Below are 13,809 nucleotides of genomic sequence, written 5' to 3' on the forward strand. Positions count from 1 at the left end.
TCTGAGTACTTAAATATTGTTTTAAGTCTCTTTTGATTGGTTGTACATATATGAGAACAAGCCTTTGTCTTTATGCCTAATTGCTTTATCATATTTTGATGTTGTTTGTTTTTATCTTATGGGCTTTTGTTGGGTCTTAAGCTAGCTATGTGTCTGTTGCTGCTGCCTCTTGGCCAGATGGTCATCTTAAATGAAGATGAGTTCTCAATCATCTCATCTGGTCAAATAAAGGTTAAATAAATAAAATAAAACAAAAATAAAAGGACCTAAGTAACACGATAATCTAATGCTGTTATGACATTTAGATTAAAAACCAAATGTTTAATCTGTAGGAGGTCAGCTTTAATGTAAATTGTGATTTCAGATTTATAAAGTGTTGTTAAACATGTCTGTGTTTTCAAGGACATGTGTGGCTTTGCAGACGCATTGAATTTCAAATTAAACCAATATCAACTGAAAAATGAAAACCTACTTTTAAAAGCAACTTTGCGGTGATTCGGTCATTCCAGTCAACCCAAATGAAACTCTTCCTCATCCGTCCTCAGTCTTGAATTTTTATGATGCATCTTGCAAACATAATGTAGCAGGAAACACACACCAGGTGAGACGCAGCTGGAGTCTTTACGCCCTTTCCTTCAGTGAAATAAAATCCCTCGAATATATTTTCCACTCCGCTCAGCTCTGTAGACCGATGACAACATCCTCTTGTTTCCATAGTTACACAGCTCACGGCCTGCTTAAGAGCATTTCCCCACAGCTCACTCATCGTGTGAATCAAATACTTGCCTTCAGCTAATTTGAGGAAACTAATGGGTAATTTTTCTAAATTAAAGATGTTATCTGAGATTTTCTAGGCAGATCAAAGTTTGTTGTGTTTTCACATAACATAAGAAAGACATTTGTCTTCATAAACCTGCTTTCTTCTGTCCTGTCTAGAACATGCTGAGTTCCTCCACTGTAAGGGGAAGAAGTTCACAGATTTTGACGAGGTTCGTCAGGAGATTGAGGCAGAGACTGATCGTATCACAGGAGCAAATAAAGGCATCTCCCCAGTACCCATCAACCTGCGTGTCTACTCTCCTCACGGTGATTGTTTTACACCTGTATCAGGTGTTTTTAGGGTCTGTGATAGTCCCCTTTGGTCAACAGAGCTTTAATTGAATAGAAAGTTCATTTTACTTTGTAGTTTTCCACTTCTCTGTTTTCTCCTCACAGTGTTGAACCTGACGCTGGTGGACCTGCCGGGGATGACGAAGGTTCCTGTTGGCGACCAACCAGCAGACATTGAGTTCCAGATCAGGGAAATGCTTATGCAGTTTGTCACTAAGGAGAACTGCCTGATGCTGGCCGTGTCCCCGGCCAACTCTGATCTGGCCAACTCTGACGCTCTAAAGATTGCCAAAGAGGTCGACCCTCAGGGTGAGTGTGTGTATGAAGGAACACACACACACACACACACACGCACGCACCCATAAACATATTCTAGCTCAAAGTGAATATAAATGTACACAAAGTAATAAAAAAATGTTTTAGGGGATATGAATATGTCATCTACTTGGGTATGTTGTTTTCTTTGCTCCTCCTAAATGTTTTACACTGCATAATTCATTTACAGGCATTAAAAATAACATTGTATTTGTCGTATGCAGGTATGAGGACCATTGGTGTGATCACCAAGCTGGACCTGATGGATGAGGGAACAGATGCTAAAGACATCCTGGAGAACAAGCTGCTTCCTCTTCGAAGGGGTGAGAATGAGAATGTCCCACCCACACACACACACACACGTTTGCACCCTCAGCTCAGTGACACATCGTTTCCCTCTTGTGGTGGTACAGCAGACGTCCTCAGAGCTGGTTCTAAAACTGTTGAGGAAATGTTGGGAGGGAGTGTAACAATGCAGGCCCGAGTAAGAGATCAAACGTAAGAAAAAGTCTAGCAGAGAGCTGGCAGAAAGAGGAGAAACACTCTTGGAAAAGAGCTTGCATGTGTCCTGTGGGTTTTTCTTATTGCTATGTGCTGATGTGGTTCTTTTCTTTTCCATTTGTACTTGGTTAGACCCCAGGCATGTGCTCTTGAATATTCGTCATGCCCTTTTTTCTATGTTTTCATATATTTTTTAAACCTTTTCTAACCCCTTTCTTTGTCTAATGCCATAGATGTTCCCAGATTTTCTGTAGTTGTGGGCCATGAACAACCTTAAAGATTGACGTATCAGGAAATTAAATCCTTAACTTAGTTCTTTTTAACTTTTTCTGTTTGAAGCTAAGCTTAAAAACAAGAACAAACTAATTTCTTCTTCTTTCTCTGCCTTACTCTATTATCTTGGCGTTCATATGCCTGATTCACACAGTGTCATGTTGGGGTTTAAGTGCTTGACCCAAGACATGCAGAATCAACACAAGAGACAAATGTAGAATTAAACAAAGGTTTTATTCATCTGTGCTCAACTAAGGACGTCCCAAACTGGGAGATGCTGGGGTGAGGGGGAGAACTGGACCTGCAAGTAGAGTCCGATTAGTAGGAGGTCTGGTGGTTTGAAGGTGGAGGAGGAGTGGAGGTCTTACTGTGCTGCTGGGGAGATGGTTTGTAAAGAGGTCTGTTAGATCTGAGGAGGCAGGATCAAAGTGTCCAGTGGGGTCGAGGTAAGGGTTCCAGAGGGGGGTGGATGAGCAGTGGTGAACGGGACTGAGGGAAGGAAGATGCAGGCTGAAGAGAGGTCCAGGAGCTTGGCTGAAGGGGTGTAGTCGAGCTGCATCTGGGAAAAACAAGGAGCAGCGTCAAGTAGAAAAATCAAAAATATAACTAGACTAGAGTTTTAGTAGAGACTGAGGGGCAGGAGAGTTTCCAACTGGATATACCCGTGTGGAGTAATCAACCAGCGTTGATTAGTGGTCTTCCTCCAGCAGTGGCTGATGATGGATCTGCTGCAGCTGGTCCCATTCAGACACCGCTCACCTGGAATGAATGCTGATGCAGATTAGAGGATGAGCTCACCTCAGCCCATGACACACAGCAGCATTCTTCAAAGCATTAGAGACCACACACGTGGTGATAAAATATCATGAATAGACCAGTTTCGAACCTACAGTGTGCAACAAATCTCTAAACACGTACATGTGACATCAAACAGCCAGCATGTTCATTTGTCCTAGAAAATCAGACAATCCAATGTTTTTGTAAGACCAGATTTATGACATCCTTCTGAGCAGACAAGAGCGCTCGTAACACACCACACACGGTAGGATTATCTGATAAGATTATCTTTAGAGCTGTTATGCTAATTGTGCACATGTTTAAGATTGTTGCGAGGACCGTGGTTTCCCACGGACTAACGTTATTGAACTTCTCTGAAGCAGCTGGATCCTCTTGGAACTGTTCCCTGTATTGGAGCTCATGTATTTAAGAAAAAAGTGCGGCAACATGCCAAGATTCCATTCTCCTTTCTCATATTTTAGGAAGTCACAAGTTGAGTTGGAGCTGGTTTTTCCTCACAGTACATCTGTGGCCTGTGACTTTTGTGTTGTCCAGGTTACATTGGTGTGGTCAACAGAAGCCAGAAGGACATCGATGGGAAGAAAGACATCACTGCTGCTATGGCTGCAGAGAGGAAGTTCTTCCTCACCCATCCTGCGTACCGACACCTCGCTGACCGGATGGGCACGCCGTACCTCCAGAAAGTTCTCAATCAGGTGGGTAAAACTGCACAGACCTTTTCCCACACGATTCCCACTGATGTAAAAGGTGACCTCTAACCTTGACAGCAACTGACCAACCACATCCGAGACACCCTTCCTGGCCTGCGGACCAAGCTACAGAGTCAGCTCCTCTCCATAGAGAAGGAAGTAGAAGAATACAAAAACTTCCGACCTGATGATCCATCTCGTAAAACCAAGGCCCTCCTCCAGTGAGTGTATGACAGGAACAGGAAGTTGTAGGTATTGGTTGTGTTTAGTAATGTTGGCATCCCCCTCTATCTGCAGGATGGTGCAGCAGTTCTCTGTGGACTTTGAGAAGTGTATAGAAGGTTCTGGAGACCAGATCGACACAGCTGAGCTGTCAGGTGGAGCCAGGATCAATCGCATCTTCCATGAACGCTTTCCTTTTGAGCTGGTCAAGGTGTGGCTTCCACTTCTAAACCACACATAGATATGCTTATAGTATATCTATTACAGAATAAAACATTTAAAATATGATTTAAAAACATAAACACAAAACTTTCTATGAGTAACATTTTACACACACACACAGCAACTTTTTCACATTTTAAAATTAAATTAAATTAAATTAAAAAAAATTTGAGCCAGTATGTGCTAAAATGACTCTTTGCAGGGTTACTGAAATGTCACTCAAACCCCATCGCCCCATGTGGCCAGAATACGGCACTTGCAACTTCAGAGTAGCCGGTTGAGTCCTTGTTGGACTTAGTAGAGCTGACATAAGGATATATTTACTACCATTACTGTAATGCTTTTCCTTTCAGATGGTTCTAAAAAGCACCACCTGGTGCATTAAGTTAATTTTCACCTGCAACAGCAGGAAAACTAAGGGTGGGACTGAAAACATCAATGACAGCTGACTAAATAGCTGTAGTGAGTTAGCATGCAAAGCACCAGGACATTTTCTTAGTGGAACGTGTCCATCATAAATAAACCCACGGATTTCCTGCTATAAATTTACTCGTTTACTGGCCTCAGCACATGACCTTTCTCACTGAAATAATCCTCTTATGCTGTTGCTTCTGACCCTCCCTCTACTCTCCTGTTTCTCCTCACCCAGCATCACTGTCCTCCATCTCAAATGGACTCTTTCCTCTCTCCTCCTCTTTCATGACTGATCTCTTCTCTCTTTCCCAGCCTTCCCTGTCTTGTGTCCTCTCTCGCCCTCCCTCAGAGGGTTTAAAACTTACTGTCTGTGTCCAAGGTTGTAGAAAAATACCCGCTGGGTTTACCAGAACAGACTGCTTCCTAATCAGACAGAAAACACAAAAAGACTCTGTGTGCATTGGTTGGATATGTTTGAGGTCGATTCATCACTGTGTTTTATGTGTTTATAAGAAGAGAAAAGTTTTGGAATAGAATTTGAAACCTGAAAAAAAAAATCGTGACGAATGCGGCATTGCAGTAAATTAAAGGGAGATGCTTGAGCAAAAATATTAAAAACAGATGGTAGGAGAATAATACATGAACTTGGAAGAAGGAGCTTTGAGTTTAGCCAGAATCTACTTGTGTGTGTGTGTGTGTGTGTGTGTGTGTGTGTGTGTGCGTGCGCGCGCATGTGTGTGTGTATGTGTCTTTAATCCTCTTTGTCTGTTTTCAGATGGAGTTTGATGAGAAAGAGCTCCGAAAGGAAATCAGCTATGCTATCAAGAACATTCACGGCATCAGGCACGTCCGCCCTTCAGCTCACTGCTCTGTCCTCTCATCCCTTCATCTCTTTGTCTCAATTACCACAACCGCATTTAACTTCCTCCCTATAGTTCGAGCCAAGACCTCCACACTAATTGCTCTTCTGCAAGCTAGTATCAAAAATGCACTTAAACAAGGAAATCTAGGGATCAGATACAGATCAGGCAATACTTACTGTACTACTCTTGTGTTTTTTATGTGTTTTGGCTTGTCCATATAGCTGTGCTGGTGTGTGTGTGTGTGTGTGTGTGTGTGTGTGTGTGTGTGTGTGCGTGCGCGCGCGTGTGTGTGTGCGTGTTTGTGGCCGGTTGGTCAGTCTGGTTGGTGAAATCTTGCACTTTCTTGTCTCATTTGTGTGTTAGCTATTCTCTTCCTGTATGTCAAACTGAAAGGCTGAAACATTAGAGCAGATAGGTGGTAGCTCATGTTTAGTGATAACATTTGATTAGGCATTTTCAGGTGAGCACATTAGCCACTTTAGCTAGTGGGTGTGAAGCCACAAGTGCAGGTTTATTGCATTGTTTGTTTATTTTTTTTAAAATAAATAATGAACTTTCATCCTCTGCAAAGCCCTCATTTGGATGTTTAAGGGTTTTAGTTTTAACGCTGTTTACCATTTGAAGGTTAAATTCTAAGTTCCTTCAAGTTTTTATAGTCTTTTAACAATTTGTTGAGGCTGGTTCACACAGCAAGGAAATGATGCCAGTTTTTGACCCGATCCTCTGCTTCTGACAATCAGGATACACCCTATTATTGTAATGACTCTAAAGATAGTCTTATCAGATAATCTTGCTGTGTGTGGTGTGTTAAGAGCGCTTTGGTCTGTTCAGAAGGATGTCAGGGCCACTCTAGTCATAAACTGGTGATACTAAACATGTTGGACTGTCTTGGCCCGATTTTGAGGAAGGATAACCAGGCAGCCTGTTGAATACGTAGCCAATCAGAAAGTGAGGCTACAAAAGCATTCTGCCATTTTTGTTTACACCAAAGTCACTTTTGGTCTCAAGAGATTTTGCAAGATTTCTTGTCTGAACGGGGAATGTTCATGTGTGAAATCTGTTTGTGTGTAGTGTTTCGTTTAGCCTCTTTGCAACACAGCACACTGTAGGACCACAACTGGTATGTCCATGATTCTTTTTATCTCTACTTGTGTGGTCTTTCATGTCTGCGGAATCCTGTTGTGTCAACTGGACTTATGTCTGCTAAATTTTAAAAGTAACATTTATAGGAGTTTACCAACCAGTCTGTAGTTATAACATTGGTTTCTTTGAATCTCCATGCCTTCACCGTCTCTGTTTTAAAATGCGTTTGCTTGTTTATTTGGTGGTAAAGCTATGATATGAAAGGTAAATCTCCACAACTAACATTCTCTTCTCTGCCTCACCCACCTCCCTCCTGTCTCTCTTTCTCCCCTCCCTCCTGTTGTTTTTCGGCCCTGTGGCTGGTTCTCTCTGTGTCGGGCAGAACCGGCCTCTTCACCCCGGACATGGCCTTTGAGACTATTGTGAAAAGGCAGATTGGGAAGATTAAAGAGCCTTGCACCAAATGTGTGGACATGGTCATTTCTGAGCTAGTCATTACAGTTAGGCAGTGTACCAGGAAGGTAAAAACAAAAACCATAAATGGTGATTAGTGTCTTGTCTTTTGCTTTTGACCCCAATGAGTCCCTCAGTTGTTGGCTTCCTTGTGCTGTGACCACCTGATTCTCTCCAGTCCTTGTTGTTGGGGGACACCTGGAGGGGCAGGGTGGGCTGAGGTTGACCTGCCTGCCTGTTGTGCCGCTTTTGGGCGGGTTTGGCTGGACAGGCTGCCGATGGTTGATAGCTGTTCTGTAGCAATCCAGTGTGGAAGCTGAGTGGTCATCAAAATATGATTTCTGATAGAACATAGCAATCTAAAACCCAGATAATTTGTTAAAACAATGTTAACTCAAGGTATACAAGTCATACACTGCAAAAAACTATTTCAACCTTGTTTTTATGTATTTTATCTTACTTTTAGCCTGTAATATTATCAATTTTTTCTTCTTTTGAGTAAAAAAAATCTGCCTATGGAGTAAGCAAAATATGTGTGGCTAGAAATCTTTAAACTACTAAACAAATAAATCTAACTTTAAATTCTTCTACTAGTTTAAAGAATTCTTGCCAAGCAACTTTTGCTCACCCTGTCGGCAGAGTTTTTACTCAAAACAAGAAAATTTGGATTGTTTTCATCTCAAGCGATTTTATTCCGCTAAAACATAAGTGAATAAATAAATAAACAAATGAATAAGAATATGTACCTTAAGTCAAACAGTGCTGTTTTTGCATATAAGAATGTTTTGTATTTTTTACACTAAAATAAGATAAAATGTCCGAAATCAAGGCTTTTTATAAAGGTGCATTATGTAGAAATGAAGTAAAAATTACATCCTGTGGTAATATTTGATTACCGCCACCACTTTAAACAATTCTGGAGCTTTTTGCCAGCCATCATCAAATTACAAATGTCGACGCTGCAGTTTTAGCTTGCAGGAGACACGGCAACCCCACACTCACTGATGCTAAACAGTAGTTACGTTCCCCCTTCATTTGTTTTGAAAGGAGAAAAACTGACAATCCCTGCAGCCAGCTGGATATGAAATATGCTTCATTATAACTTTCCTTCCAAAATGACTGAAATATTCGACTCTTCTGGGATTTTCTCATTGTAAAATTCTCACTGTATTCTTACATAAAGCACCTTTAACTTTCTAAAAAAAAGCATTTTTGCAGTGTAAATTAGATTATTGACTCTGATTTTAAAAGCAGAAACATGATTCTTCCTGCAACCATATTGGATGACATCAGTTTCCAAACCTTTCTTGTGTGTGAGACTGCAGTCGCGCACCTGCAGACGGACGGCTCTTAAACATTTGGATCCAGTGTGACTGAATGATTTCAACAGCGGCTGAGCTGCAACAACTGGGAAAGCCTGGGAGGACAACTGTTATGATAAAAGGCATTCAGTGAAAGTCGGAGGAAACGGGGTTTAGGTGGAGATCAGGAGGGGGTGGGGGGTCTGGCTGAGCGTCCAGGTGCACATCTGCAGTCTTTCAGTTTGTTGTTGCTTGAAGTTTTGGCTGGTGAAGTGGAGAAGGCTGGGGGATTCTCTCTATCTCTAACTGTTTCTCTGCTCTTCTCTTTCTGTTCCCTCTTTCGTCGTAGAGAGAGACTCCAGCACAGTCCTGTTTTAGAATGGCTGCAGGGAAAACCAAATATCTCACTTGCACTTTCTTCCTTCTGTCCCTCTAACTCCTCACACCTCCTTTTCATCTATAATCCATCCTCACTTCTGCTCCATCCCCAGTTTACTTCCATCCTTCTCTCCTTATCATTTCTTTAAACTCCTTTGTTTTTTTCCCATCTCATCTCACTTTCATTTATGTCCCCCGGTGCACTCCCTCCCTGTTTATTCTCCTCTCTCTCTCTCTCTCTCTCTCTCTCTCTCTCTCTCTCTCTCTCTCTCTCTCTCTCTCTCTCTCTCTCTCTCTCTCTCTCTCTCTCTCTCTCTCCACCTGCTCATCCCAACAGGACGGGGCTTTTCACCCCTGATCTGGCCTTTGAGGCTATAGTGAAAAAGCAGATCCAAAAGCTGAAGGAGCCCACACTGAAGTGTATAGATATGGTAGTGAGTGAACTCACCTCCACCATACACAAGGGTAGTCAAAAGGTAACTTCCCCCCTGAAAACAAGGGGACACTTTCAGTGTCTGTCTGCGGGTAAGGGTGGACTGACGGCTGCAGATGGTTTTACTGTAACTGAATTTCATGTTAATCTAAAAAAAAAATTAGGTCAAAGTTAAGATTTTAAATATTGAATTTCACGAATGATAATAACTGCTTGATTAAAGCTCAGTGTTTAATACTTAATGTAAACCTTAGTTTATAATTATACTGATGCCAGTAATAATAACAGTTTGATATAATAAAAAATAAACAAACAAATAATAACATTGATCTAAAATTTTTTTGAAAATATTCTCTAAAATTAGTTAACATGTAAATCATGAAGAAATTCATGTTCCTTTGAATACCATTAATTTATTAGAGCAAAAAAGAAACTAAAATATTTTCTTTTTTAATATATATTTTTTTGTTTTTACAATTTTTTCTTCATTTTGTTATTATTAAAAAGATAAACAAATTTTTTACCTAACAGGGATTCAGTGATAAACACATTTATGATTTTTTTTCACCTTGAGCGACATTAACTACATATTTTATTTATTAAAATGATCATTTACAAAATGAATCTTCATGACATGTCCAAAAGAACAAGTTTTATATCCCAAAATATACACAAAAGAAGGAAAATAGTTTATTGTTTAAATATTAGAATTGTTCAAACTTCTCAAATTAGAGCAGCACGTTGTAAAGCTTCACAAAAAATTTTATCCAACAAGAACTTTAACTATTTGATTTTGTTTCTAGCAAAAGTGAAGAAAATATAAGATCATCCAGCAAATATCAGTCTATCTTTACTCAACTTATTTAGAATTTTAATTAGACTTTTTATTTTATGTCCTTCTGTAAATTATTGATTTTATAAACAATATAAAATGCATGTTAGACATAGTTTTTATCTCATCTCTTGATGTCTTAAAATTATTTAAAATTGTTTGGATTTTAATCATCGAACCTTGTTTCCAAAAAAGCGTGGGCTCTTTATGAATTGACTTTAAAAACAGAAGGTGCTGATTTGAAAATAATTTAAAATAAAAATGAAGGGGAGATCACAAATTAAAATTAAATAACTTAAATTATTTTTTCTGCAATTAAGGAGTCATAAAGCTTTATTGCTCCAATGATTTCTACGTGGGTTGTTCAGTTTAACTTCTGGACCTTTTGTTTGACCTGTAAAGTTAGGCTTTTGTAATAGTTGTTATGCTGAATGTTGCAATGTCTTTAAAATCAGAAACAAGCATCAACACCATCTCGAGTAGCTTTCTTTCAAACACGAAAAACATAAATGGGTCCTATGTAAACAGTTTATTTAACTCATTTCATTTATTCCATTTATAACAGTCAATTTATTTGTATTTAGATCAGGAAAATTTGCTTTATTAGAGTGTTTACCTGACAGCTTGTACCATTATGGATACTGAACTGTGCTGATAGAAGATTCCTTTCTGCAGTTTTTAACCCTTTCATCTGTTCGTTAAACAGTTTAGTCCCTTTCCACGAAACTTAAAAAAAACACAAAAATAATTCCAGAATTTGGAGATGTTTTAATGAAAATAATAAAACATTACACCTGTACCCTTTAGTACTCGTGTAATAGTATATGGGAGCATATCATAGTGGTATTATAGCATAATATTAATATTGACTCAAATGAAGAAGATAAAAAAATGAAAGAAAAAAGGAAAACATAAGACAAAGTAAGGAATAAATTATTTTAAAAGCTTTATATTGTAGGTGAGTTTCTATATAGTTTTACCTGCTCATAAAACTGCAGGAAAAATTTAGCATTTAAAGTCATATTTTTAATTAAATATTTACCTGCATATTTATTGAATACCTTTCGAACTATTGCGCTGTATTTGAATCTGAAATGAAAACAGTCTTGACTTTTTTGGAAACAAAACGTTTACGTTATATTCTGTCTGTATTGTTTCCATATTTGTGTTTTTGTCAGTTTGGTTGAACTTTCTGACTACTGACATCTTCAGAATATTGTTTATTATTATTATTATTATTATTATTATTATTATTATTATTATTATTATTATTATTATTATTATTACTATTATTATTATTTCTCATTTCATTTCTCTTTCATCCTCTTCACCCTGTAACCCAGCTGCGACCTCCTTTGGATTTTTCTGCTCTGTCACACTTGTGTTTTAACTCTTCTTTCAGAGACAAAACGTCTTTTTAAAGACGCTAACATACAGTGTTAGGGAAAATCCACCGAGGGGTCGGTTTGAAGTCTTCCTCCCTGTCTGTTGTCCTCCTCTCCCTCCCCTTTCTGGCTCTTTGCACTGCATGCTGGCCTGAGTCATCCCGTCCCTCCTCCTGATGCTTGTTTAAGAAAAAACGCTAAGAGCTGATGTATTCCTACCACTGTCAGTGATGTGTTTCTGTGGCAGCTTTAAAAATCACTCAGCACACACAAAATTTGTCAGCCTGTGTCTGCCTCCAAGCTGCAATGCATCGTTCAACTTCCTGTAGTTTTAAATGCGGGTTGCATCCATTTTTCATAAATTCACAAGCTTTAAAAACATTCTCCTAAGTTTCCATTCATAATAGTACAGTAAATTGTTTTTGCAACCGCCAACTGAATGGAGGCAAATCAGTATTAAATGTGCAGCTCCAGAGCACAAATGACAACTCATCCTCATGGCATCCGTTATCCTTAAACCTCTAGTGTGGACCAGAGAGAACACGCTAGAAAAAAAAAAGAAAAACTCACAAGGAAACAGCAGATATTCATGCATAAGATGCATAAACCTTTCCACACTTCTCATATGAGTAACTTCATATCATCAACAGCAGAACAAAGCTCTCACGTGCAACTGCAACATGGGAAGGGTAGAAGAGCATGACACATGCAAACGCCCACAAGTACGACCTTTAAGGCCAGTTCTTTGCCCGACTTATCTGGAAATCCTGACCCATCTTCTGCTCTGTAATTGAACGCAGGAAACTGTAAAGCAACATGCAATCCAGAAAGTGGTTTATTGACCCCCCACCCCCACCCCCACCCCACCCCCCATAAAAAAAACCACCAGGCCGGCATGAAAGATGCATTGTAACTTGCACGGAAACATCAAACATTAGTCTTTCTTTGCTCTGTGATTTTGGTTTTGATTCTGACTTCTTTGCTCACACGTTGTCTAATGTGTTTGTGTCACATTGGCGGCCCACCAAAGTCTGGGTCTGCAATGAGCTCATGGAAAACAGACTTGCAGTGTGCTGGGAAAAGAAAGCTTTCCTGCCAGGAACTGTGTTTACGCTCTGTTTGGATGGTAATATCACAGACTTCGCTCTAATCTTGTTGCTTTTGATCCATCCGGGCAACAAATTTTTGAATGTGAAATTCCAGCCTCTGGTCAGGATGAGCAGGGAATAGAGCTGAGTCTGGGATAAACCCCAAATCCCTCAAAACTCAACATGTTTAAATGTTTTCATGTTGTATCGATGCAGTGCTTCAGTGGAATCAGTCATTTAGTGGTTTTCTGAATCTTGTGTGTGTGTGTGTGTGTTTATTTGCTACCTACCTGCTGGTTCCTGTGCTTACAGCTGGCTCAGTATCCCATGCTGAGAGAAGAGATGGAGAGAATTGTTACTCAGCACATCAGAGACAGAGAAAGTCGCACCAAGGAGCAGGTATTGATTCTCCTCCTCATTTCTTCAGGCGGTGACAGGAATTTTCACTCTTAAAGGGGGAATGTGCAGAAAATTATTATCGGACTTTGCCTGGAGTTGCACTTTCACACATGCACATCAACTGAAAGTTTCTCCAAATGAAAACTGGATATATTGCATCCTGGTAAAGCCAACAGGTGGCAGGGCTACATGGAAAAAGCAGTTCAAAGTGTAGCTCACTGGTAGAAAGGGAATTGCAGAAAACCAGAAAAGAGAAATGCTATCTGAGCAAACTTTCATCCACCATAAATTCTTTGGAAATACATCAAGGAATTCTTGGTTTGTGGGACAAGTTATTCTCACAGGGCTGAGACACTTGTGCACCATTCCTGCAAACGTGGAAATATATATATTTTATATCTTCTTTGCATTTTAGTCTTAAAGGTTGAATATGGAACACAAACACCAAAGCGACATCTAGTGTGTGGAGGGTGTAGTTGCAACAATAGAACAAGGGGTGATGGTGGCACAGGAGTTAAGTGCTCGCCCAGTAATCAGAAGGTTGCAGGTTCGAGCCCAGCTCAGTTTGTCGTTGTCGTTCTGTCCTTGGGCAAGACACTTAGCCCCCCTGCTGGTGGTGGTTGGAAGGACCGGTGGCGCCAGTGCTCGGAAGCCTCACCTTTGTCAGTGCGTCCCAGGGCAGCTGTGGCTACATCGTAGCTCATTCCCACCAGAGTGTGAATGTGTGTGTGAATGAAATGACTGGTTGTGTTATAAAGCGCCTTGGGGGGTTCTAGGACTCTAGAAGGCGCTATATTAATTACAGGCCATTTACTATTTCCAAGGTTTCCAGCCGTCAGGATACCAGGTTCGCTAGAATACATGAAATATTTTATATGGGTCCATTTGTTGTCGGCTTCATCTAAACTCACTCTGGTTTTAGATCTTTTATGGTCACTCCTCTTTTGAGAAGGATAACGACATCTTCTGGGCTCAGAAGCCACTGCTTCATTTGTCGAGTTCACCATTTTCCACAGCGCCAGCCTCGCCGTGCAGAGAGGACTGTTTCGC

General features: G+C 40.1%; 1 protein-coding gene and 1 long non-coding RNA gene across 12 annotated transcripts in view; one reads left to right on the forward strand and one right to left on the reverse strand.

The window, feature by feature from the left end:
* Positions 1-13,809, forward strand: part of dnm1a (dynamin 1a) — a 59,087-nt gene that overhangs the window by 12,078 nt on the left and 33,200 nt on the right. For 7 of the 11 annotated variants that reach the window (XM_070552332.1, XM_015942589.3, XM_070552335.1 and 4 more), the window contains exons 3-11: positions 937-1,086; positions 1,216-1,419; positions 1,650-1,748; positions 3,532-3,692; positions 3,765-3,907; positions 3,984-4,119; positions 5,320-5,387; positions 6,873-7,011; positions 12,673-12,759. In XM_070552332.1, coding sequence (XP_070408433.1) covers positions 937-1,086; positions 1,216-1,419; positions 1,650-1,748; positions 3,532-3,692; positions 3,765-3,907; positions 3,984-4,119; positions 5,320-5,387; positions 6,873-7,011; positions 12,673-12,759 — 1,187 coding nt within the window. Of the gene's footprint in view, positions 1-936; positions 1,087-1,215; positions 1,420-1,649; positions 1,749-3,531; positions 3,693-3,764; positions 3,908-3,983; positions 4,120-5,319; positions 5,388-6,872; positions 7,012-8,959; positions 9,099-12,672; positions 12,760-13,809 lie in introns of all 11 variants that reach the window. The other 4 variants (XM_070552333.1, XM_070552336.1, XM_070552338.1 and 1 more) reach the window with 1 other exon arrangement.
* On the reverse strand, positions 1,758-3,537 carry LOC107374451 (uncharacterized). Its single transcript, XR_001571528.3, has 3 exons — positions 2,862-3,537; positions 2,568-2,758; positions 1,758-2,500 (listed from the first exon to the last, which is right to left on the reverse strand). It is a non-coding gene; the product is annotated as an uncharacterized lncRNA (long non-coding RNA).

Source organism: Nothobranchius furzeri, chromosome 6 (genome assembly GCF_043380555.1).
Source record: "Nothobranchius furzeri strain GRZ-AD chromosome 6, NfurGRZ-RIMD1, whole genome shotgun sequence".
Classification (NCBI taxonomy): domain Eukaryota; kingdom Metazoa; phylum Chordata; class Actinopteri; order Cyprinodontiformes; family Nothobranchiidae; genus Nothobranchius; species Nothobranchius furzeri.